The 25,083-nt window shown below is 39.7% G+C and overlaps 1 protein-coding gene across 2 annotated transcripts in view; it reads right to left on the bottom strand.

Annotated features, from left to right (window-relative positions):
- parp4 (poly (ADP-ribose) polymerase family, member 4) overlaps positions 1 to 25,083 on the bottom strand; it is an 80,526-nt gene that overhangs the window by 20,250 nt on the left and 35,193 nt on the right. For both annotated transcript variants that reach the window (XM_057852816.1, XM_057852817.1), the window contains 12 exons: positions 21,879 to 21,960; positions 21,439 to 21,576; positions 21,159 to 21,348; positions 17,511 to 17,581; positions 16,473 to 16,660; positions 14,369 to 14,468; positions 14,086 to 14,261; positions 13,364 to 13,439; positions 13,187 to 13,267; positions 12,751 to 12,846; positions 12,489 to 12,647; positions 9,685 to 9,840 (listed from right to left, as the gene is read on the bottom strand). In XM_057852816.1, the coding sequence (XP_057708799.1) occupies positions 9,685 to 9,840; positions 12,489 to 12,647; positions 12,751 to 12,846; positions 13,187 to 13,267; positions 13,364 to 13,439; positions 14,086 to 14,261; positions 14,369 to 14,468; positions 16,473 to 16,660; positions 17,511 to 17,581; positions 21,159 to 21,348; positions 21,439 to 21,576; positions 21,879 to 21,960 (1,513 nt within the window). The remainder of the gene's footprint in view (positions 1 to 9,684; positions 9,841 to 12,488; positions 12,648 to 12,750; positions 12,847 to 13,186; positions 13,268 to 13,363; positions 13,440 to 14,085; positions 14,262 to 14,368; positions 14,469 to 16,472; positions 16,661 to 17,510; positions 17,582 to 21,158; positions 21,349 to 21,438; positions 21,577 to 21,878; positions 21,961 to 25,083) is intronic.

Genomic DNA, 25,083 nt, shown 5'->3' with positions numbered 1-25,083 from the left:
TTTAAAAGAAAAGTCACATCTGTTTTGTTTTCTCCTAGATTCTAGTAAGTTGGAGAACTTGTCAAATCATATTATTACCGTAAATATTGTCAGTTTATGGTAATGTTTTGAACTACCAACATGCTATGCTTGTGCTGTGTTTCACCAGTCAGTAAAATGACATTTCTGTATCTGTACACGAGCTCTGTTTTCTTGTATTCTTCTTTTTATTGGTGCTAAAATTAGGGTGCGCGTTATAAACGGGTACAATTATTTCCCCTAGATTTTACAAGTAAATTTGGGGTGCGCATTATACACGGGTGTGCCTTATATTCGGGAAATTACGGTATATTTGATTGAATACACTACAAAGACATGATATTTAATGTTGAACTGATTGTTTTTAGAAAATAATCATAAACAAAACACGTTCCCAAAGAGCTGGCACACGGTCATGTGCTCATCACCTTTTATTTAAATAACATTCAATAAACATTTGCGAACTGAGGACACTAGTTGTTGAGGTTTTTTAGAAACAGGAAGTAGCAACCACCAAACGGCTTTTCTCAGAGGTTAGAGCTCTCGATATTTGTTGGGGTGAAGGAAGAGCGAAGAGGGCAGGTACTTGCATAACAAGGTATGGTGTGACATCACCATAGGTGGGTAGAGTAGCCAAAAATTTTACTCAAGTAAGAGTAGTGTTACTTCTAAATAATATTATTCAAGTAAAGGTAAGTCATCCAAAAATTTAAGTACAAGTAAAAAAGTATTCTTTGAAAAAAGTACTCAAGTACTGAGTAACATTGTGAGTAACTGCTTAAAATGACAATTTTTTTTCATAATGGTATTTTTTTTCTTAGCATAACTTCATCTATATTCATTGTTTTTATTATACTGTGCTATAACCTATTATAAGACCATATTAGGCCATAAAGATGACAGACATATCATTGAATTCAGGACAGAAAAACGCAGCATGAGTGCCCTCGAGTAGAGAAAAAAACATTTGTTACACCTGAATGGTATCACGGGGTCATGTGGTTATTGTTGCGACGTCTCATTGGTGAAACTGAGACAGCCACTGTCGGGATCTCTGGCAAAAATAAAGTCAATATGTGGAATAAAGAGGAAAAATGTAACAACTCTAGTGTGACCCAAAGTAGTAAAGTAAGAGTATTGTTTCTTCTTCAGAAATCTGGCTGCGGGAAGAGGGGTGGGTTGCGCGGAGCACCCCCCCGCCCCCCTGGATCGCCCTCCCTCCCCGGGCTGGCTGGGGGCCGGGGCCCTGGGTTGGCGCCCGCGTGGCGTCTTGGCTCGTCTGCGTGGCTGTCGCGCGCCTGGTGGGGCTCGCGTGCGGCAGGATGTGATAGGGCGCGCTCGGGTGGGGGGTCCCGGTGCTGGGATTGGCGATGGGGCGTGGTAGGGTCGGTCGCCAACGGGCTTACACTCAAAAAGGATTCACACGATTACTAGGTTCTAGATCACGGAGCTGATTTGTGTACACTCTACCCCTTTCAATCACTTAGCTTATAGACACCCCACCCCCGTCCCCCTCTCCCCCTGGTCAACAGGCCCCCACATGGTGTTAACCGGAAATACATCTAGCTGAAGATAGCACCAACATATTAGTAGTTAGTCTAGACGTTCAATGTATTTCTTCTTGTAATTTGTGTTTCTTTTCTTTCTTTTCTTGTGTTTCTTTTCTTCTGTCCCCCCATAACCCCTTCCTGTTCGCTGGTTTGTCATAATAAACGAGGTATCTTGAATGATCACAATGGGAGTATATCAGACTCTTATTGTGAAACATTAAAACTGTTCAGACTATCCTGGCACGAAGACTTCCATTCTCTGTGTCAAACAGCTCAACAGGACAGGTTGAAAAAAAAAAAAAAAACTACTTAAGTAAAAGTGAAAAGTATTGCGTGGTAAAACTACATACAAAAGTAAATTTTTCTCAAATGGTTACTCAAGTAACTGCAACGGAGTAAATGCAAAGCGTTACTACCCACCTCTGGACATCACAAAGTGCCAAATTTCAAAACCTACCGTCTGCAGAACGATTAAACTTGCAAACACGATTGCGCTCAAATAAAAAAGTACAAAGATAACACACTTCAACCAGGGCACGCTCTCATTTCTACTCCTGATCTTTTTCTCTGATGCATGATAGAATTAAAAGTATTGGAAAATGACTTAATTCCTTCTTGAAATACTTGCAGCAACAGTCTTTCACATGAAGGTCATTTATACTAGGTGTTGTCTTTCCCTTTAACAGGTTGGCCAACAGGTACATTGCTTAACTTTCATTATACATAGAAAATGTGTCTACCTGTAGACATCAAAACTTATGAGTTAGTTTTTGGCCAAATAAGTTAACTTACTGGTGTTCATTGGTCCCTCCCAGTCAAAACGGATTGGATGGCGAGCTTTAACAGCCAGTCCTTGCAGTAAAAGTGAATTGGATGACTATCGTTGTCAATTTGTCAATGGCGTTAATTTGGGTTAACTGAGTATTACTACCACTTAATTTTAAAGGGCCCCACGTTGAGAAAGACATGTAGTTCTTAAAAGCTAACTGTAAGTCCGAGTTATAATAATTAGATATTAAAACCACTCTTACTGTATTTTTTTTTAACAAAATTTGCAAAATTTTAAATAAAAAAACTAGTAGCTCGCAATTGTTGGTGACGTCGCAGGGCGGTGTCGTCACATGGCCACGCCGCCGTACTTCACAGCGTCACTCTTTAACTATGTAAGGTAGTGATTTAAATACGCCACAAACTGTCAATGGCAAGTTTTAAATTAAAAAGCGATCCAGCCAATTAGTGCGTTTTGTCCCTCGAATGACGGCGTAGTTTCCCTGTTTAGTGCGGGTCCATTGTGATTTATGTTCATTTGAGTGTTGTCGTCACAACAAACAAGACTCCTGATAATGGCTCCCAGCATCATAGTTTATATATTTTGACTAAATATTGCCATCCAGTATATTTGTTGAGCTAAACGAGTTGCTAAAATGTTTAGAGTTTGACCAAAGTCTGAGTAAGTTGTATGCGTATTTTGCAAATGTACTTTGTGAATTTGTGAATGCCAGTTCTCTTTGCATTGTTGTTTAACTGTGTGTAAATAGGGCCTCATTAATACAGATTGAAGCACTCTATTTGTTAACATTATTTCTTGAGAGATATATTATTTTTGTTGTATTTTTATTATATAATACTAACGTTTGTTGTGAAGGAGTTGCCGAAGCTTATAATAATATGCCAATGAAACGGTGCGGTTCGAGCTACGAACGAATCTTAACGCCTGTGTCCGCTCTCCTTTTTCTCTGCCTTACACCACACTGTGGATTAAAGGAAAACTACAGTGTCAGTCAAGGGACAAAACGCACTCATTGGCTTGTGGGGTATTTAAATAACTACCTTACATGATAAAAGAGTGACATGGATAGTGACACGTGAATACCGGCAGCGTGGCGTTGTCACGTCACCGCCCAGCAAAGTCAACAACAATGGCTAAAGTAGTTAAAATAATCTTACAAATTTTATTGAAACGAAAACATTAGGAGGGGTTTTAATATCAAATTATTATTAGGGCTGTCAAACGATTAAAATTTTTAATCGAGTTAATCACAGCTTAAAAATTAATTAATCATAATTAATCATAACTAATCGCAATTCAAACCATCTCTAAAACATGCCATATTTTTCTGTAAATTATTGTTGGAATGGAAAGATAAGACACAAGACGGACATAAACATTCAATATACTGAACATAAGTACTGTATTTGTTTATTATAACAATAAATCCACAAGATGGCAATAACATTATTAACATTCTTTTTGTTAAAGGGATCCACGGACAGAAAGCCTTGTAGTTCTTAAAAGATAAATTTCAGTACAAGTTATAGTAATTTTATATTAAAACCCATCTTGATGTTTTCGTTTTAATACAATTTTTAAAATTTTCAAACAAAAAATAAACTAATAGCTCGCCATTGTTGACGTCGCCGAGCGGGACGCCACATGGGCTCTTCTACTTCTTTCTTCCAAAGTGTCTTTAACTACGTAAGGTAGTGATTGAAATACACCCCAAGGTGTCAATGGCAAGTTCAGGCATGAAAATGGGTCAGGGGTTAAAAAGGTGAGTAGGGTGTGGAGGAAATATGTTCCGGCGTTCTGCCAAAATATCCTCCGTCGGCAAAACGTCTTACATGAGGCGAATTTGAAAATTTAAATTTTTCACATAAGGCTTATTATTCAAGTTAGCGGGGGTTTAATTAGTTGAAGGAGTTGATTTCTACCACCACTGACTCGCGCTAGCTTAGCCACTCCGGAGCCCTGAAACTAACAAATAACATGCAAACTGCACAGAATTTGTTCAAATCAACTCCAACGACTAATTAAACCCCGGCTAACTCAAAGATTAAGCCTAATGTAAAAAATTCTGAGCTTACCCTTTAAAATAAAGACCATTGAATATGGCCATTAAAATGTTGTCTATAAAAGTTTTAGAGCAATAAAACGAACAACAAAAATGAATGAAATGAACAATAATTGTTCAAAGTATTTAACAATGGGTCCAAATTATTTTCGAACAGATCATGTGACTATAGCACCTCAGAGACAGCAGACCCGGCTGCAGAAAGAAATTACAGGGGGCGCATTACATTTTTTTGGGGGGGCACACTTCTTCAATGTAAATTTAGCCGTAACAGTGGCGTTTTTACCCGTTATATTTTCTGATGATAGTGTCAGTCAGTGAAACTGCAGGAGGTGGCAGCGCTATCCCTTCATGTTGACTTTCGGCCGCGTCTTTGTCATGGCTTGAGTTCGTCTTTAGTTTCTTGAAAAAAAAACACGGATGTCCATTCCAATTTGAATTAGCAACGGAGGAGCCGCTCAATCGCCATTTCTGTAACCGGAGCAATCCCTATCCAATCGCAGTACACAATAGCAGGTGTTGTGCCGAAAAATAGCTGCCCCGCGTGAAATGTCCCCCCTGACGGGAACACTTATTTATAACGCTTTATTGAGGTGAAAACATCAAATGTTTTCATGGACTCATTACAGTAATGGATTTACGACTGTAAAATCACTTTTAAATAAATGAATTAGACAAAATACTAGTACTTTATTTTACTAACAAATCGTGGACTGGGCCACATAACCATCTTTGAACAGAAATGTATTAGTCTACAGGTTTTCACGACCATATCTCAATGACAATCACACAGTTATGACATTTAGTTCAAGCAGAGTAAAATAATACATATATTCACGGTATAAGAAAATCGTTTCCATGTCCATCGATTGGTAAGAAAAAGCTGTACGAGTGACGTGTGGGCGCTCAACAATAAAATAAATAAACAAATAAATCAAATAAACGCTCAATAAAGCGTTATAAATAAGCGTTCCCGTCGGAGGGGGACATTTCACGCGGGGCGGCTATTTTTCGGCACAGCACCGGCTACTCAGCCCGCCCCCCTTATCTGTGATTGGCTAGAAATTGCCTACATTCGCTGCTGTGATTGTGACGACAGATCAAGATAGGATGACTAGAGCAGTGTTTTTCAACCTTTTCTGAGTCACGGGACGTTTTTACGTTGGAAAAAATCTCGCGGCACACCACACCAAAATGTTCCAAAATTACTTTCTGTATTGTATATTTAATTATAAAATAATTTCTCAGTATTTATACTTACTCAGTGTGAAACGTTTAGCAATTAGGCTTGAAAAACTATCAGACAGGGGACTTGAGCAATGCATTTAAGCACATCAGGGCTGGTCGTCTCGCTGACAATGGCTTTGCAGACAGGTAGTATTAACGTCTCTGCCACAGTTTGGGACTTTTGGGATTTAGCAACAAAGTAACTGGCTTTCAGGGCGTTCTTATTTACCTTTGTAGTTTTCCTCAAAAAAGTTGCCCATTTCTCTGTGTTTTCACGAAGGCGCACAAAATAATCCATCGACTTATTCTGAAGCGACGGGGGTTCATTTGGAGATGAGTTTAAGCTTATTTGGCGCCATGGTGCTAGATAGCCGCTTGTGTCGCGTTCAAGAACTGCTCGGATTTCTAGGTATCTCCCACCTAGCTGTCCTCGATAATGTGTTGGAATAAAACAAAGAGGGAGGATTAACGGTCGTCACATATGGATAAAATGGAAAGGACACTTTTGTATATATCGACACTTGACGAGTCAAATAATGAACAGTAGAAGTGCTGGGGACCACATTGTTATGGAGAGCAAGGTGGCTGACGGCTAGAAATCCAAGCAGTTCTTGAACGCAACACGACTCATCTGCACACAACCGAGAACTTTTTCCACATTCCTTCCTTCCTTCCTACTGCAACTTTGCCCGACGATGTTAAAAAAAAGCGACATTGGATAATTTCTCGCGGCGGCGGCACAATCGATTGAAAAACACTGGAATATAGGGTTCATTCTCCCCGTGTGTGTGTGTTTTTGCGGAAGATTAAAAAAAAAAAAAAAATTTTTTTTTAATTACACAGTACAGTTTAATCGAGCTAGGGCGGGCACAGCCGTCCCTCAGGGCGGGCACGCCCCCCTAATGCCCGCCCAAGCCGCCGGGTCTGAGAGACAGCCGTTTGCTTTGCTTAGCCAAAACCACAGCTGAGGAGGCAAGATGGATATTTAGAATTTCTTTAAACCTAAGCTTTCAAAACCTTCAACAACAACTGAGCTTGAACCGAGGATTGAGCAAGAGCAGTGTCAAAAAGTCCTGGCTGTCTTGTTACTTGTTGTGCTGTAATTCCAAGTGGTGCTTGAATTGGATGCTTTTAGCGGTCGACAGTCTTTAGAGCCATCGCAAAGTTCGCAGCGACCGGATATATTTTTGTCATCTTTATTGGACAAAAATGTGAAGTACTGGCTGTGTTTCCAGTGTGCAAATGCAGCCGTTTGTAGTATATCTCCTGCCTATTTCATTGTATCCTGGCGAGGTAGCAAGGCAATGTTGTTTTGGCCACAAACTCCCAGCGCTCACGGCTCACGCATCATGGTTATACACGTGACCCGTTTTTTTTCCATCCCCGATTAGAAAATGTGACATGTGATGTCACTCCCATGACTACAGTATTCTTCTTTCTATATACATAATGGGGCAATAACAAAATAGTAACGCACAGGCATCAAGGAAAGTTACTTTAGAATACTGATTTAGAAAAATGAACGCGTTACATTGCTCTTTACTGAAAGTAATCAGATTACAGTTACGCATTACTCACATAACGCGTTACTGATAACACTGCTTTTATATTACCGTTAAATACACAAGCTTGACGCTAACTTAACGGGAGCTATTTTTTCACCGGAGATTTGGCTAGCTGTCATACCGCAAAATATGAAAACGATTGAAACCATCACTCACCAAATTCAATATGCTGGTAAATGCATTCATCTAAAAAAAAAAATGGGAGTGAGACCTCTCCTTGTCCAGCGAACGTGAATTTGTGCTTAGGACAAGATCATCTGTCGCAATTAGCGATCTTTGACGCTCTCTCTTTTCCCCCCCCGCTGTATTCAAACTTGTTTCTCTCTCAGCGGCTGTGATTAATCTCAATGAAGTTGCTCTCCTAGCTAAGCCTTGCCTATCATTCGTCTTTGTAAGTTTTTAGTAACTTTGTGTATTGAATTTGAAAGGAAAATGTTTTTGTTTTTGGCGAACTTTTTCATGAAGCTAAACTGTTGAAGCTACTCACACGTTGAAAATACGATTGTACAACGTTTTAAATGTATTCATTCGGTATATTTCAGTTACCACGATTTGAGAGCTCAATAAATTGAAAAAAAGTACGCCTTGTGTTTGGAGTGTTTGTTTTTGGGTTTGCTAGAATAGCGTAACTGACACAAGCAGTATCGAACAGGGTAAGGAGTAAGCGCTGCCGCGCCAAGCCATTTCTGGCTACATTTTTGACACATGAAAAATAACGGTTACGTACTACTGTATGAAAGAAAATTTTCGTGGTTTTGTAACAGCGACGTTTTCATAGCATGGTAAACCGTGAAGGTAACCGGCATATGGCTACACCTGACCCCCTCCCCCCCTTAAAAAGTTTCTCCTCGGATCTACACGATTCACGTAGGTCATCCTTTTTTACTTCAAAACGGCGAATTTCGCCGAAAGGTGAGAGATTCTCATTTAAGTTTTAAATTAATTAGAGATCTAGCCAAGGCAAAGTCTGAGTAAGTTTTATGTGTATTTTTCATAACTACTTTGATTGGGAATGCCAGTTCTCTTTGTATTGAGCGCTTTTCTTTTTGTGAACATTATTTTTTTGAGCGATAGGAATATTATTTTTGTTGTGCTGTCACTAAATGATACTGTAGCGACTTAACTGTTCCGCCCTAATGCATGATGGGAAGTTGGGCAACCATGACTGTCAGTGGTGGCTGCAAATGGTATAAAGTATGTTCTGCGTTGTGTTCAACTAAGCGTGTCAAAAAAAGATTGTCTCCTGTGAGACATAGGAATAATTTTTTAAATGTGTTTTCACGAAATGATACTGTAGTGACTTAACTGTTCCACCCATATGCATAATGGGAAGTTGGGCAACCATGACTGTCAGTGGTGGCCGCAAATGGTATACATTATGTTCTGCGTTGTGTTCAATTAAGAGTGTTAAGAAAAAGATCGTCTCCTGTGAGAGATACGAATATTATTTTTAATGTGCTTCCACTAAATGATACTGTAGCGACTTAACTGTTCGGCCCAAATGCATAATGGGAAGTTGGGCAACCATGACTGTCAGTGGTGGCCGCAAATGGCATACAGTATATTCTGCGTTGTGTTCAATTAAGAGTGTTAAGAAAAAAAATAATCTCCTGTCATTCTTCACCATGTCGTTCACCACAATACTTATAATTGTTGTGAAAGAGTTGCCAAAGCTTAAGCCAATAAAAGGCGCAGTCCTGTGTCCGCTCGCATTTCTCTGCCTTTTCACTCTCAATGTGCTAAAACGGCATCATTGTAAACTGTTTGAGGCAACGCATGAACATTCCGTGCATGCGTTAATTGCGTCAAATATCTTAACGAGATTAATTTTAAAAAATGAATTAACGCCTGTTAACGCGATAAATTTGACAGCACTAATTATTATGACTCTTACTAAGATTTACCTTTTAAGAATTACATGTCCTTCTATCCGTGGTTCCCTTTAAGATATTTACGAGTCACTTCCTGTAAATTTTGGATTATTTCTTGTTAATTTTTGGGGCATTTCCGGGCTGCTTCCTGTTGATTCTAGGCCTTTTCAAGGATACTTCCTGTTGTTTGGTGTCACTTCCTGTTGGCTTTAGGGTATTTTTGGGTCTATTCCTTGTTAACCTAAGGCCCTCGATGGTGCTGAACATCCAATCCATTTTGACTGGGAGAGGGCAAATGAATGAATGTAACTGCGGATACGAAAGTGAGCCAAGTGCAATTGTGCACACACTCGATCATACAAATCACAAATCTAGTTTTACGGCACCAATGTCAAAATAAAAGCATGTGATTTTTATGTTCTGTATGAATGACCTATAACGGGCCTGCCAGATAGATAAACCTCGCGGGCCTCAAGTAGAGGTTCCCTTACTTGTCCTTGCAATTCTGTTAAAGTTTCTTCTTCTGATGTAGATGAAGATCAGACCACATTTTATGGCCAATTGATTTGGAAAGGTAATAAATTGCAAAGGGATCACATACTTTCTTTTCTGACTGGATGCGGTGCAGAGGCATTTCGGCAAAACCCTCTTCTTCTTCTACGTCAGCCAGAGAAGATTCGCACTTGATGTAGGGAAGGATTTCTTCATCCTCATCTGATGCCAAAATGTTAGGTGGTTCCATTATGTTGTCCCAACACTGTAGATTTAAATGAGACCAGATTTTATGAAGAATGATTCAGATTCAGCAATCCTTTTTGTGTTTGTGCCATATTATGTGTAGGACATTTGTGTCTAAATTATTAAATCACAGGAAAAAGGATTGCTTCAATCAAAGAAAACAGTTTCAAAGAAAATTTGAGTGTTAAAATGCAAATTTCTGAGTTTCAAATACTTTTTCGCATTCAAAAACTTTTTTTCTAAGATTGAAATTTTTGTATTTTTGATTGAGGTGATTTTTATTTTGAAAATATTTTTTATTTGAAGTAACTTATTTTTTGATTGAATAATAAAGACACAAATCTACCTCCATAGTGGAACACAATGAGCAACATCAGATGTGTACACTGTTGCCACACACCAGTATCACGACTGTTCAAATCCTTGGATCATAGCAAGCTACATGGCTTATTAAAAGAATGAAAATACGGCAGCAATCTTCATTAGTTTACTTTTAATATAATTGATGTGGCCCACTTCAAAATGAAAAAGACAAAAATTTCGTTCATGAGATGTGTACGATGTTATATGTGAGAATCCCGCTTTAACCATAGGAAGAGTCCTGCTTTGGCCTGAGTAAGGTCGAGTTGTAGCATGGCTGAGTTGATAAATCATAATGAACAACCACAATGGGAGTACAGTATACCAAACTCCCATATTAAAACTGTTCAGACAATAAGGACACTCAAGATTCCTATTCCTTTCTGTCTGAGCAGCTGCACTGCAAAAACACACCTCTTTAAAACAAGTCAAATTCCCATGTTTTCAGTGTAAATCTATTAAAAATAAGATAACAGGTTCTGTTGACTGTCTGATCAGATTTTAACTCCTTTTTGGTGCCAGCCACGGTCATGTTCTCAAGGTTGTAAGTCACAATGTTTTTCTGTGGAAAACCACCAGAGTTGATACTTAAGTTTCACTTTCGTTTTCATAGGTATCTTTTCACAGTAAGCATCTTTGGGTAACGCCCTTTCAACAGTATAAATACTAAGTACTTCTTTGTACTCTTGCGAGTTCACGGCTCCTTGCCGGATCACGCCATTGTATCCTTGATGCATCAAGTCTTTATATAAAGTATTCGAAGCAGGCAATCATTGGTTGGTCTGATTCATTTCTCTAATCGAGCAATCGAGGTAACACTTGTCTTGGAGTTCAAACTTCAGCTTCCCTGACAACTGTATCGTATTATTGGCTAGTAAGGGTGTAACTGTACATGTAATAGTGTTGAACCGTTTCGGTACGTGCTAGTCGGTTCGGAACGGACGCGTACCGAACGAGTTTCTGACGTAATATAACCCTTACTTTTCGAGGCTGTGAGTCGATCGGGTTACAGTTTCTTTGTGTAGATTGTATTTACTCTGTCTTCTCTACTATAATGAGGACCAACACGGTAGGACAGACCAGAAACGTCAACGGCGCGACAACGTGGCCGCCGGGAGAACGCAGTGAAACGCGGGCGTTAGAGTCAATCAGCCAATGCACACCAGTCGCAGTGTGGTCGCATGTTAGATACGTCCCAGAAGCGGCTCAACGCGACGCATGCGAAAAGAACGTCAGAGTTTATTATTTGACTCGAGACGAGTAATGACACGGCCCTCCTGCGTCAATACTACTAGCTAGCAGACCGGGCAGACCGGAAGTCACTCGTGTAAAAATACGGTGGATCCGGTCGATTTTCAAACTAATATGCAACCGTAACCTACTTTTTGAGTCCATCAGATCTCTTGAGTGGTAGATCGGGCACAGTTGACTTGTCTTTGTTGATTTACGGCTGTCTTCTCTGCTACAATAATAACCAACACGGCCCCGTGTTCAATACAAAACGCTCCTACCACAACAAAACAAGTAGGAACTAATATTCACATAGGAACTAAAGTTATACAACATAAAATATACAATATTAAATGAATACTACATCACAATTACTTACACAATTAAATTGATTAATTTCTGTGTGGCGCTTTAACTTGAGAAAATCCACCAATAAAGCTTTTGAAAACCGTTCATAAGAAAAAAAAAAGTTTCATTGAGGCATTTCATTTGTAAAATGTTAAAATCTTTGTCATTGGGATTGCTTCTCGCTTTAGCACAGGACTTCTTTTTTCTTCTTTCTTTCACAAAGAAGACCAATACGCGGGGTCTGAAAGGCAAATTGTTGTTGGATTATCTTTAAATACCTGCTACTTTTTGAGCAGAATTCTAGCTTTGTATAGGCTAAAGTTCCTATTGTCGAAAGCACAAAAGTATGTAATAAACAACTAGCACATTAATATTTTGCATTTTGTTTTTTTACTGTACCGAAAATGAACCGAACCGTGACCTCAAACCCGAGGTAAGTACCGAACCGAGATTTTTGTGTACCGTTACACCCCTATTGGCTAGGCACCTGAATGGGAGTGTCGATTTGACGCATTGAATGCACCAATAGGAGCATCGCGTTGCCGTATCGAACGCACAAACAGGACTCAGTAGTGTCGCGCTGACACATCACTGCAGCGCTGACAGTGACACTACAATACGTTTCTGTTGGATTTCATTTTGTGCGCTGCATAGATTGTCTTGTGCGCTGAGTATGTGCAAGCAGTGCGCGATTGCACACACGCGCATCTTAGAGGGAACATTGCTCACCGCTCCCAAAGATTTCTGGATGCCCCATAAAGCAAAATCCTCATCCACTTCTCCGTCAGCCTGAGAAGATGTCCAGTCGATGTAGGGAAGGATATCTACATCCTCTTCTGCCAATAGCTTGGGGATGTCTGTGAAGCCCTGCTCTGCCTGAACCGGCTCCTAAAATGCCCAAAAGAATTTTATGACATATTTGCGAGTTGTTAGACAGATGAATCCCCGTAGAATTAATTACTATTAATTTATACAATTAATTAATACAAACCCTTTCTTCAATGGCCACAAAGCTGGTGAACTGGGACAGAATTGAGAACTCTTTGCTTAAATCAATGATGAAGGACTTTAACTGGCTTTTCTCGCTCTATGGATACAAAGATACACCATAAAACAGTACCCAGGTGCTTTTATAAATGTTTATAAAATGCTTTTGTTAAAATACTCAAAGGATCAAAATTATAACACACTTTTCACCATTTTTTCATGTAAAATTAGCCTATTTTGAAAAGGAAGTTCTGTGTCATGCAAATGACTTACTTTTTGCCCCATCTGCCCACAATGGGGCAAATGCCAAGTAATTGCGATTTAGCATGAGTGAATAAATACATGTTTTAGCATGAGTATTCTTATTTACTGAGATGCTCTTCAATGTTGGGTGGTTATCTCATATTTGTTACCTATTACAATGACCAACTGTTTTGCACCTCATGTTCAGCTTCATTGGAATGCAAGTTTCCATCCTCGTAGTCTCTGATGAGAGCTCTTGCGGTGAGCTTGTGAAGAAACTGATTGCACACACACGACAGCGCAATTACCAACCACGTCATCATTATGATAACAACCTACCCCATGCTAATTTCCAGAGAACTGCAGCCTCTTACCGTGCCCCTGGTCTTCTGCAGTTCACTGGTGGACACCATAGTTGTCAGCTCTTGACCACTTAGGTTTCCATACAGGGTGGCCTAAGACAGGTGGGGAGTGCAGAAAACTAAGATCAGTCCTCCAATATCCACAGTGAGGAGCAGAAGTATTTGCACCCAAGCCCGTCAACATATTTTTATATATTTTTATTTAAATCATCTACTGATTAAATATTATGTTCTACTCAATACATACTTAAAAACCTTAACATACACCAACTCTGTCTTAGTAGAGAATGGTTTGACCCCGCTCTGGTGCACTCAAGGCTACACTACGTACGTGTCCTGAAGCGGGAAATAAAAATATGTCATTGTTATAAACTCTAAACATGGCGAGTCGTCATAAATCGGGTGCGCAGAAAAGAAAAAGAAAGAATATACGCCTGTTCCCACACTGTGTTACCTGGAAGTAAATATCTTAAGATGAAAACAAACATGAGCTATACAAGACAGCTGGCTCTTCCAGCCTGATGTGCGTAAGTTACACTCGTAATACAGTCTTTTCCCTATCTAAAATTGTCTTCAGTTACCGCAGATTTTATATTGTGTCGGAAAAAGTAAACATGAGTTTTTCCAAATTATTTCGTGACAGCGTAAAAACCCCAATCAGTGTATCCCTAGTTTGAATATATTTAGCCAAGAGGAAGCTGTTCAAAATAACTGAATTTAATAAGTGAACATAGCATGCCTGTGTACAGTTTTGCACAAAGCCATAGACCAGCGTGTGGCAGTCATTGAAGAGAGCATGGAGCTGCCTGGGGGCTTGCACAGGAGGGGGTGCCGATCGGGTGAACTGCTGCCACTTCACTGAAACTGAACTGCAGACAGGAGACTCCATGCGCCTGACCTGACGAGCCACCTGTGATTGAGACAAGACATGTTTATTTCACAAACTGCAAGCAGTACAAATGTTAAAAGGAAATCAAATTTTAAACATCAACGCCAGTGTCCCAAATATCTTCTCACCTTCTCTGCCCACTTGTGCTTTTGTTTGGCATTGAAATATTCATAAGCTCCACACCCTGCCTGGGCCAGGGCCCCCAGCATGTGCCGATTGGCTGTAGAACTAAAAAGAAAACAAAACTCAGATAGCCCATTGGAAAAAGACAACTAATAAATCTTCAGTTACCAGTGACCCTATTGAATCAATTTAGGTCAATTATATTCACTAAAATGTGTTCATTTAATCCCCATGTAAAGCCATCTTCCTCTGGCCAACACATACTAAATAAAGATGCACCGATACCGGTACTGGTATCGGTAGGGGGCGCCGATCCAGCCCGAAATGGTGGTATCGGTATCGGCGAGTACCAACAAAGACGGCGCCGATACCATTTACCGGTCCAATATTATAACATTTGACCGCAGCCTTTTTTTCCCCCCTCCTGGCGCTCACTACACTCTGTCTCTGTGTTGTGTGATGACACGTGAACATCAAGCAGCTATTGCTATTGGCCTACTCCAGACCAATGAGAGCGGGCCAATAGCCACTCCTAACCAATCACAAGGCAGCTTTTTCATATGGAGGAAACACAAACCAGGAGTAATGGCGGCGGTCGGGACGTATTTCAAAATAGAAATCCCGTTGATTAAAATCATTGACTGCATGCAAGATTTGCGGCCTGAAAGTTTCGAGATGTGGAGTTAAATTGGCCAATTTCAATACCTCGAACCTGATAACATTTGAAGACGAAATGTGAACGAACACAACGAGTTTGAGCGTGCAAGAGGAGGAGTGGTATCCAGAAGAAGGGCGCTGGACCGGAGCAACGATCTCTGTTCAGTTCACTACGTCTACTTGACTTTTATTGTGTTTCACTGAAAGAAATGTCGAAGTCATTTGGGAACTGTTTCCAAAGTAGGGTTGCCACCTTTCAGAAATAGAAATAAGGGACTCCCCCCTCCCGAAAAAAGGAGGCTAATAGAGAGACAGGATGCTGTGGTCAGTTATTATTACTTATAATTGTTAGCGTCCGCAAATGCGGAAACAAGGTGGGAACTCGAAGCAGACAACAAGCGGGGGATATGTACAAGGGCTTAATGATTGCAAACAAAAAATAACACGCGATCGCAGGATAGAAGAAATAACAAAAGGAGTCCGTGACAGCAGGTCGACGGAGCTCAATACTACAAACTCGAAGGTTAACTAAGACGATAGGCAGCGAGCCAAAAAGCCAAAATAAAAACATTCGAATACCTGCACAGGGTATAGGGTTACAAACGAGAGCAACACACTAACAGAAAAAAACCAAATGCAGGGGCGTCACAAGGAAATGTAGCGAGACTATAGTGCGAGATGTCAAATGGCGATCAGCAAGGCAAAATACCTTTGAGATCACCCGTGCTTAAATGCTGCGCTGATGAGATTGGATTAAGGTGCGACGTCAGGAAAGCCCCCATGACCAGCCCAGCAACAAGACACAATCTAACCAGCAGCAGAATGTGACAATAATATCATGAAAGTTGCACTGTTTGGCCTTTGAGAGGTTTAAAAAGGTTTATTCAGTTCATTCTGAGTTTATTATTATGAATTTATTTTTACTTTCTTACTGTTTGGCTAGCATTATACATGTTTTATTAATTTCATAAATGTAGCACTATTTTGGCCTTTGAGAGCCAAAGGTTTATTCAACTATTGTCTACTAGGGTTTATAGACTATTCACTTTGTACTAGTCTTTTTCCTATTTTGCAAAGGTTAGCAACAGCCTGACAAAGCCTTGATAGCAATGATTTCACATCCAATTATGTAGCTCTTTGGAAAAAGGAAAAAAAAAAAATATATATATATATATATATAAACGGGGTGGTATCGGTATGGTATCGGTATCGGCCGATACTGCACAGCCAGGTATCGGTATCGGGGCCAAAAAATGATATCGGTGCAACACTAATACTAACAAAAGTGATTATAATAATCATACTGTAATTGTGCCCAAAAATACAATTAGAATAGTAATGATATCAAATAATAATGGTGACTCATGAGTAAGAAAATAACTTCAGCGTAAACAAAATTGTATCAATTTAAGAAAAACCTGCCCTGCAGTCTATCGTGACTGTATGTCTGACCTGAGGCCACACACGAAGAGGCGGCTGTGCTCAACATTGTCCCTGAGCAACTGCAAAGTAGTGTTGGCGTTCTGGATGTGACCATCGGACAGCAGGAAAAGATTGCGGAAGCCACAGGTTGGAGGCAGGAGAGCAAGGGCTTGCAGGGGCCGCCAAAGCTCAGTGGTGCCCCCCATTGGCGAGATTTCCTGAGAGGAGAGCGAGCAGGTAAGAGCACAGTACTCTCATTTTATTTATTTATTTTTTTACATTTTACAGCTTGCAAATTACTTTCCTTCACATGCTTTAGTTACACCAAAACAGTAACTACAGGCTTTGGCTAAGCAAGTTGTGAAACAATTGTTTCTTCTAACAGCTACAGTATATTGTAAATACAGTATATGTACTGTACTGTATATACATACTGTATATACACACACCTATACATTGGGCTACACCTTGCAATTTTTTAGTAGTCAATTTATCGATGAACCATTAGTTCGAATAATCGAGTAATCAGACAAGGAACATGAAAAATTAAATTACCTGAGCAAAGCCTCAAACTGTATTAAAAATAAATAAATGATGATTTATGTACAACAAAAGAACAATTGACTGACTTACATAGCAAAAGTCCACTAGTTGAAATGCTATAAAATCCTAACATTTTTTACAATGCTCTTAACAAACGGTTTGGACATATATTCCTAAAAAATAGGCTAAATATACCTATAAACTAAATTACGAATGCATTAAAAAAACATTAGCTAAAACAAAAACGTAGCTTATGTTGGTCTTAACAGGGAGTACCTGGATTCAGCCATGTGAAATGAGGCAGACTAGAAGGCAGTGTAGCCACACAAATCAATAAAACTAAATGGAAACACTTTCAAAATAAACCATTACAACGCCACTTTAAACGAATACTCGAAGCAGCAAAATTTAATTCGAATCTTTTATTTCTAACCGAATACTCGAGTTAATCGATTAATCGTTGCAGCACTACTATACACACACATTATATATGTATATATTATAGCATTAATAGTCATGACTGACCTGTACAAACTTTAGAGCATCCTGTCGAGCTTTATCAAGTGGCTGCGCTGTCAGGAAAGCTTGTTTATGATCTGACAATATAACACAATAAAACAAAAAACATTAGTATGGTTTGACGGGAAGTTATTGCTATGTCATTACAACATTTAAGGATGCTTGGATATCGTTGTCAGCGTCACTGAGGGCTCGAGTCTATCACAGCTGACTTCGAGCGAAGGGTGGACTACACCCTCAGCTGGTCACCAGTCAGTCGTAGGGCACACACAGAGATGGACAATCACTTACACTCACAATCAAAAAGCCACTGAGTGGGAATCAATCCCACGCTGCCTGCGCCGAAGTTAGGCGAATGTAGATGTGTGGATATAAATGGGGGGGAAAAAAAGAAAAAAGAAAAGAAAAAATACACGTTTTTACAATTATTCCAGTCTTTACTTTTCTGCAGTGCCCCTCTCGGATAAAATTGGTTTCCCTATTAACAGGCATGTGGTGGTATTGTTTGTATGTTTGGTGGTATTGTTTGCATTTTATGGTTTTTATTACCGTAATTTCCCGAATATAAGGCGCAACCGTGTATAACGCGCACCCCAACTTTACCTGTAAAATCTAAGGAAAATTCTTGTACCCGTGTATAAAGCGCACCCTAATGTTGGCACCAATAAATATGAGTCTCGTGTCTCGAACTTTTATAAAGTAAGCGGTTGCAGCATTTTTTAATCCTTTTGTCAAATATTTAAAAAAAAAAAAAAAAAAAAGAATATTAATTTTCTGTGGTAAAATTGCTCACAGTATACGATAATAATTTTCACAAAGTAAGGAGTTGTAGCGAGTTTTAACAGAACTCACCAGCGGAACTAATGTTGGCAAGTTGTGTAGTTCCTGGGGGAAGAGTTTAGTTATGGGAACAGCCAGAAGTAAACAAATGTCCCGCGATTTGCAAGCAAGACGTACGTTGTTACTTTGTGAGTTTCAATGTAAATAAAACAATGCGGCTTGGCTCAGTGGTTCAACACTCTTCTTCAGACTCCTGTCCTAGCTCGCCACACGGTCAACATTTATACGAAACGGATCGCCATATATGTTCTCTTCAAGACAAAATCGCCGTGTGCCGGCATGTTGCAACGCAAAGGTAAGAAAAATGTACCAGTAAATAATAAACGAATAGTACAAAAAAACATTTAAATTTTATTAGATGTGAAAAATACCATGAAAACAATTATTTACCATATGAAATTTGATTATTATATCACTGTCGTTCGGATTAGGTAAAATTGTGCTGGTCCATGCTTACAATTGAACATGAATCATGATGAATTTTTTCTGTCTCCGTCTCTATACCCGTGAATAACGCGCAACCATGATTTTATGAGTAAATTTTGGGGAAAAAAGTGCGCGTTATATTCGGGAAATTACGGTAATTAAAATCCCGACAGTTACAGCTGTGCAGTGAAACAACAATACAAATAAATACAACAATAATGTACTGCATACATTGTTGTTAGTTTATCTGCTGAAGTATTGGATGAGGTAAGACTAAACTTTAAAGTGCCTGTGACACAAAAAAGCATGTTTATTTCATAGTAAACGCAGTATTTTATGCTCCTGAATGAAATGGACCAATTGGATGTGTGAAGAAGTGATCGATATATTCAATTTTTTGAATCCCGCGATACGAAAATGACAGACGTCTGGCTTCGGTCTTGCATTGAGGAAGAGGGCGCTGTGACGTGTACGGGAGAAGGAGTCCCCTTCACTATACAGCCGTACTGTTGTATGAGATGGAGTAAGGATTCAGCTGATTTTGTGGATTAATACGTTTATTTTTCGCATCATGCCAGCCAAACGGCTGCAGAAAAATCTTGCTGTACGAGGGAGAGGCGTGTGCGCCTTTTTGGGGTTTAAAAAGGTTCCCATTCACCGGTGGATATTGGCCAAAACAAGCCCTACTACTGTGGGACCATGGGATTTACGAGGAAGTGAGTAAACATCGTGTTTTGCATTATGTCAAATACTGGGATCATTTTAATATGTAGGTGGCTGCTGACATGCTCCTTCTCCCCTCGGCCGACGACCGGCAGCTTGTCGCACATCCCCCCGCCGGGAGAGCACTATACTCAGCTTATTGCCCCTTTCATGTGCCCGGTGTTCTGTCAAATTTTCCAACCGATCAGAAATTGCAACTTTGTGTTAAAAATAGCCACGAATACAGCGATTACAAAGTAAACACTACAAACTTTCTTTAAATAAAGGACTGCTTACGTTTGATCATGGATGGGCATGTGAAAAGCTCTCCTCATACACATATTGTCATGTTAGCTGCAAAACAACTGCAGCCGCCCTCCTATGAGTCTCTCGCTGTTTACGACTTCGCCATGTAGCAAATCATTATTTTGCCATATTCTTGTTAACCATTGGGCAGCTACACGCTCCTCCGACGTCGGCTGGTTTGTCCGGCGGTCATTGTCCAGCTGCTTCCCTGCTAATGAGCCCTCTACCCCCAGCAGAGGAACGATGAGCTCTAACTTGTTCGCCGCCGGGCAGGTTGCCAATCGGTGAAGACAATCGACAACCCAGTCGTCATGTGAAATGATCCGGGCTTGTTATGTGTGATTTTCCGCTTCAAAGACTTTGAAACATCACTCGGTTAGCATGTCAGCTAGCTGTGTCGCCTCTTGGTTTGTTTACATCACAGGTGTCAAACCGATTCCAGAAAGGGCCAAGTGGGTGCTGGATTTTGTTCCAACCGATACCATGCAGAGAGTTTAACCAATGAACTTCCTACTGAAACAAGCAGCACCTGACAAAGTTTAACTGATTACACATGTAAAAGATCTGAGTGGTGAAAAGGTGTCCTCTTCATTGGTTGGAAAGCAAACCTGCACCCACTTGGCCCTTTCTGGAATCGGTTTGACACCCGTGGTTTACATTCTCCGAAGCCGGGGAAGGGAAATGACATAAGCCCGACTTAGATGGCATAAAATGTCGTTCGGGAGGTGCGACAGTAAAGGTCGGCAGTTTTGACCATTATGGAGTAATTTTGCCATGTCGTCCTGAATAAATGCATTTTTATTATTTCTTATTCCATTTGGCACAAGACTGTTATTTGTCATGACCATCCCATTTATCTAGCTATTGGGGAAAAATATTTAGATAAAAAGAATATCCTGTAAAAATATTGGACTAGAGAGACTGAAACAATTACATTTTGCGGCTCTCTTTGTCACGTTTTCCTCGTTCTGAATAATTCCCCCTCAATGGGCTAAATAGTAAAACCCATGAGCTCATTCTCCCGCTGACGTCATCCACCTGTTGGGGACGCTAGAGTCCTATAATGGTAAGCGTGGCTAACCGGCAGATTAAAAGACTAATTTCTCGTCATCTGTGCTATGCTAAATTGTTGTATATAGTTGAATTGTCTCAAAATATGATTCTAATTCACATAATAATGCTATCTAAGACTTTTTTTCTCCTGTCGTAAGCACTTTAAGGGGTGAGCCAAAGAACCATGTGAACGTAATCATGGAAACCACACAGCAAACTGGTCTGCAAGCTTAGCCACCAAACTAGGCTAATTGATGAACTCTGTTTCATACCGGCTTAGTGATTTTAGTCATGAAAGCTTGACACACTGAAAAAGATTGTACTGACCTATGCCAAACAAGAAGACGTTGATTTTCCAGTCGCCCTTGAGGGTTTTGATGGTATGCAGTGCAATCTTCTGGGCATGGAAAAGAAGGTCTCCATTCATGGACTTGGACGTGTCAAGCAAAATGATAACTTCATTGGATCCGGAAGTGGGTTTGATGTCAAACTTGGGGTAGAAAACTAACATGCAGGCCTGTGGGATAAACAATGAGGTGAGAAAAAAAAGAATTCCAGGAGCGAAATAGAAGATGAAGACTGACAGACAGACACCGAACTGTCAGACCTGGCTGTCCTTGTCAGGGTGTTCCTCCACCCACATCCTGGGTAGATGAACATCCGACAGAGTGACTGACAGCTGGAATCCTTCTGGGTACATAACTTGCCCCGGCAGCACCCTCACCACAGCCTTGCAGTCAGTCCTCTGTGAAATAAGACTCAGTATGTTTAATAACCTAGTCAGAGAGAGAAAAATGATCAGTGCTGTCAAGGTATTGTGACGAATTATGATGTTGAAAGGCATCTGTGTGAGCTCTTGAAGCACTGTAGATCACAGCTGTTTTCAAGTGAATTAAAACATTAAAAAAACAGTCCTGGAAAGTAAAAACAACAACATAAAAACAAAGAGCCTTGTACATTTTTTAAAAAGATGCACCTTCAAAATACACGAAAAGGAGTTTATTCCAGTCCAATAATATTAAATAAAGTTAAAAATATGTGACAAACCTTTATCTTGACTTCATGTGTAATACATTGCAGGCTGCTGATCTCATTCTGCATCTCAATGGACATGTCCAGGCTAAATTCTCTGAGGGGGGAGGGACAATTGACTTTATTAGCACACACTCGAGTATTTCGATCAGAAAAAAAGATTCAAATTAAATTTTGCTGCTTCGAGCATTCGTTTAATTAAAGTGTCGTTGTAATGTTCTGTTTTAAAAGTGTATTTAGTCTTATTGGTTTGGGTGGATACACTGCCCTCAAGTGGCAACAGTAAATATGACATACTGTAAGTCATTTCACATGGCTGAATCCAGCTGCTCCCTGTTAAGACCAACATAAGCTAAGTTTTTGTTTGAGCTAATGTTGTTTTAACGTATTCGTAATTTAGTTTACAGGTATATTTAGCCGTTTTTTTTTTTTTTTTGGTGGGAATATGTGTTTGAACCATTTGTTAAGAGCATTGTTTGAAAAAACAAAAACAAAAACAAAAAAACACCGTTAGCATTTTTTTGCATTTAAGCTAGCGGACTTTTGCTATGTAAATTAGCAAGCAAATTGTTTTTTTGTTGTACTTAGATCCTCATTTATTTATTTTTTATACCGTTTGAGGCTCAGCTCAGGTATTTTAATTTTTAATATTCCCAACCCGATTACTCAATTATTCGAACTAACTAGTTCATCGATTAATCGATTACTAAAATAATCGATAGCTGCAGCCCTAAAGTGTCACTTTGTACCAATAACCATCACAATTTATCTTGAAGTTGTTTTAGGCATGTTGTATGTACAAATGAAGATAAAATAGATGACTATTTCATTCAAAATCTAAACTGTGTTCTACAACTGTATTGATTATTAAATTAGTTGGCATCTACTTAATTGATTAGTTGTTGCAGCCTTATTAAGAAGCCAGTTTAGACAGTAAGATATCTGAAAATTGGCAAAAATGTGAATTGTTGTTTTCCAAAGTAAAAGCAGATTTTTTTTCATGCCATACTTTGACTTAACAAAAATACAATGAAGAACTCTGATAATATTTACAATTAAGAAAGTAGTTGTATATGTATATGTAATGTTATATTTTCAAGATTTTAGACAAGTTTAAGGTGAAGAAGGTCCTTAAAGCAACACTGGGTAACTTTTCAACCTCTATCAAATATTTTCATAACATTTGTGATAATATGTCAACTGACAACTAGTTGAATGACACATCTTTTATACTGTATCTTGAGGGGGTCTGTATCGCTTTCACCGGCACAAATTAACATTGAGGAGGTTGGCAGGAACCCTGCCACACACACAAAAAAAACAAACTAAAAATGTCCTGACTGCCCATTCATTATAAAGACGGAAATCGATGCGAACGCTTTCGCGCGAATTCCGCAAATATGGCAGAGTAAATAAAAAGACAAAAAGTTTTGTCTGAGGAAGAAAAAAAAGGCAGGCTACCAGGATAAACAGAATAAATATTGGCCCGATTTTTTAATCACTGGTGTGAAAACCCCCCTCCAACCAAACTCCTCTGGGGGCGTTAGCCACACTAAGCCACACTGTTACTAATCGTCTTATATGCTATTGTTTAGCCACAACTGGATTCATTACCTGATTATTATTCATCCTTCACACAGCCGCTGGAAACAGAAATGTTTAATCCATCTGCAGGCGACTGGGAGATTGGTTTTTAATTGATTGATGATTTTACGACACTGTACAGGTGTGCGCTGGTCCTCATGGGAAACGCAGTGTTCCTTAAAGTGCATGTGACACGAAAAAGCATGTTTATTTAATAATACACGCGATATTTTATGCCCCTGAATGGTATGGACCGCTTGGATGTGTATGGAAGCGATCGCTATATTTATTTCGTTTTTTGAATCCCGCGCCATGAAAATGAGTGACTTCTGGCTTCGGTCTGGCATTGAGGAGGAGGGCGCTGTGACGTGTACGGTAGAAGACGTCCTCTTCACTATACAGTGTACTGTTGTGTATGAGGACGAAGGATTCAGCTGATTTTGCGGATTAATACGTTTATTTTTCGCATCACGCCAGCCAAACGGCTGCAGAAAAATCATTCTGTATGATGGAGAGGTGTATGCGCCTTTTTGGAGTTTCAAAAGGTTCCCATTCACCGTGGATATTTACTGTGGGACCATTGGACTTACGAGGAAGTGAGTAAACATCTTGTTTTGTATTATGTCAAATACGAATGCAGCGATTACAAAGTAAACACTACAAACTTCCTTTAAATAAAGGACTACTTACGTTTGATCATTGATAGGCATGTGAAAAGCTCTCCTCATGCTCATTAGCAGCACGTTAGCTGCACAACAACTCCAGCCACCCTCCTCCGGGGAACGAAATGTAAATTGCTCTCCACCGGCCGGTTTGCCGATCCACGAAGACAATCGACAACCGGGTCGTCATGTCAAATAATCCAGGCTAGATATGTGTGATTTTCCGCTTCGAAGACTTTGAAACATCACTCGGTTCGGGTTAGCATGTCAGCTAGCTGTCACGCCTTCTGGTTTGTTTACATTCTCCGAAGCCGGGGAAGGGAAATGACATATGTCTGATTTAGGTGTCATAAAATATCGTTCGGGAGGTGCGACAGTAAAGGTGAAGTCGACAGTTTTGACCATTATGGAGTAATTTTGCCATGTCGTCCTGAATAAATGCATTTTTATTATTTCATATTCCATTCAGCACAAGACTGTTATTTGTCATGACCATGCCATTTATTTAGCAATTGGGGAAAATACTTGGATAAAAAGAATATCCTGTAAAAATATTGAAGTAAAGAGACAGAAACAATGACATTTTGCCACTCGCATTGTCGCATTTTCCTGTTGTGAATAGTTCCCCCTCGACGGGCTGACTGGTCCTTCTCAAGTCATTTATATAGCTATTGGGGAAAAATACTTGGATAAAAAGAATATCCTGTAAAAATATTGATGTAAAGAGACAGAAACAATGACATTTTGCCGCTCTCCTCGTCGCGCTTTCCTGTTGTGAATAGTTCCCCCTCGACGGGCTGACTGGTCCTTCTCAAGCCATTTATATAGCTATTGGGGAAAAGTACTTGGATAAAAAGAATATCCTGTAAAAATACTGGAGTAGAGAGACTGAAACAATGACATTTTGCGACTCTCCTCGTCGCGTTTTCCTTGTTCTGAATAATTCCCCCTCAATGGGCTGAATAGTAAAACCG

The sequence above is a fragment of the Corythoichthys intestinalis genome, chromosome 12 (genome assembly GCF_030265065.1).
Source record: "Corythoichthys intestinalis isolate RoL2023-P3 chromosome 12, ASM3026506v1, whole genome shotgun sequence".
In the NCBI taxonomy this organism is placed as follows: Eukaryota; Metazoa; Chordata; class Actinopteri; order Syngnathiformes; family Syngnathidae; genus Corythoichthys; species Corythoichthys intestinalis.
The sequence above is the reverse complement of the archived record's forward strand: the minus strand, read 5'-3'. Positions and strand labels throughout refer to the sequence as shown.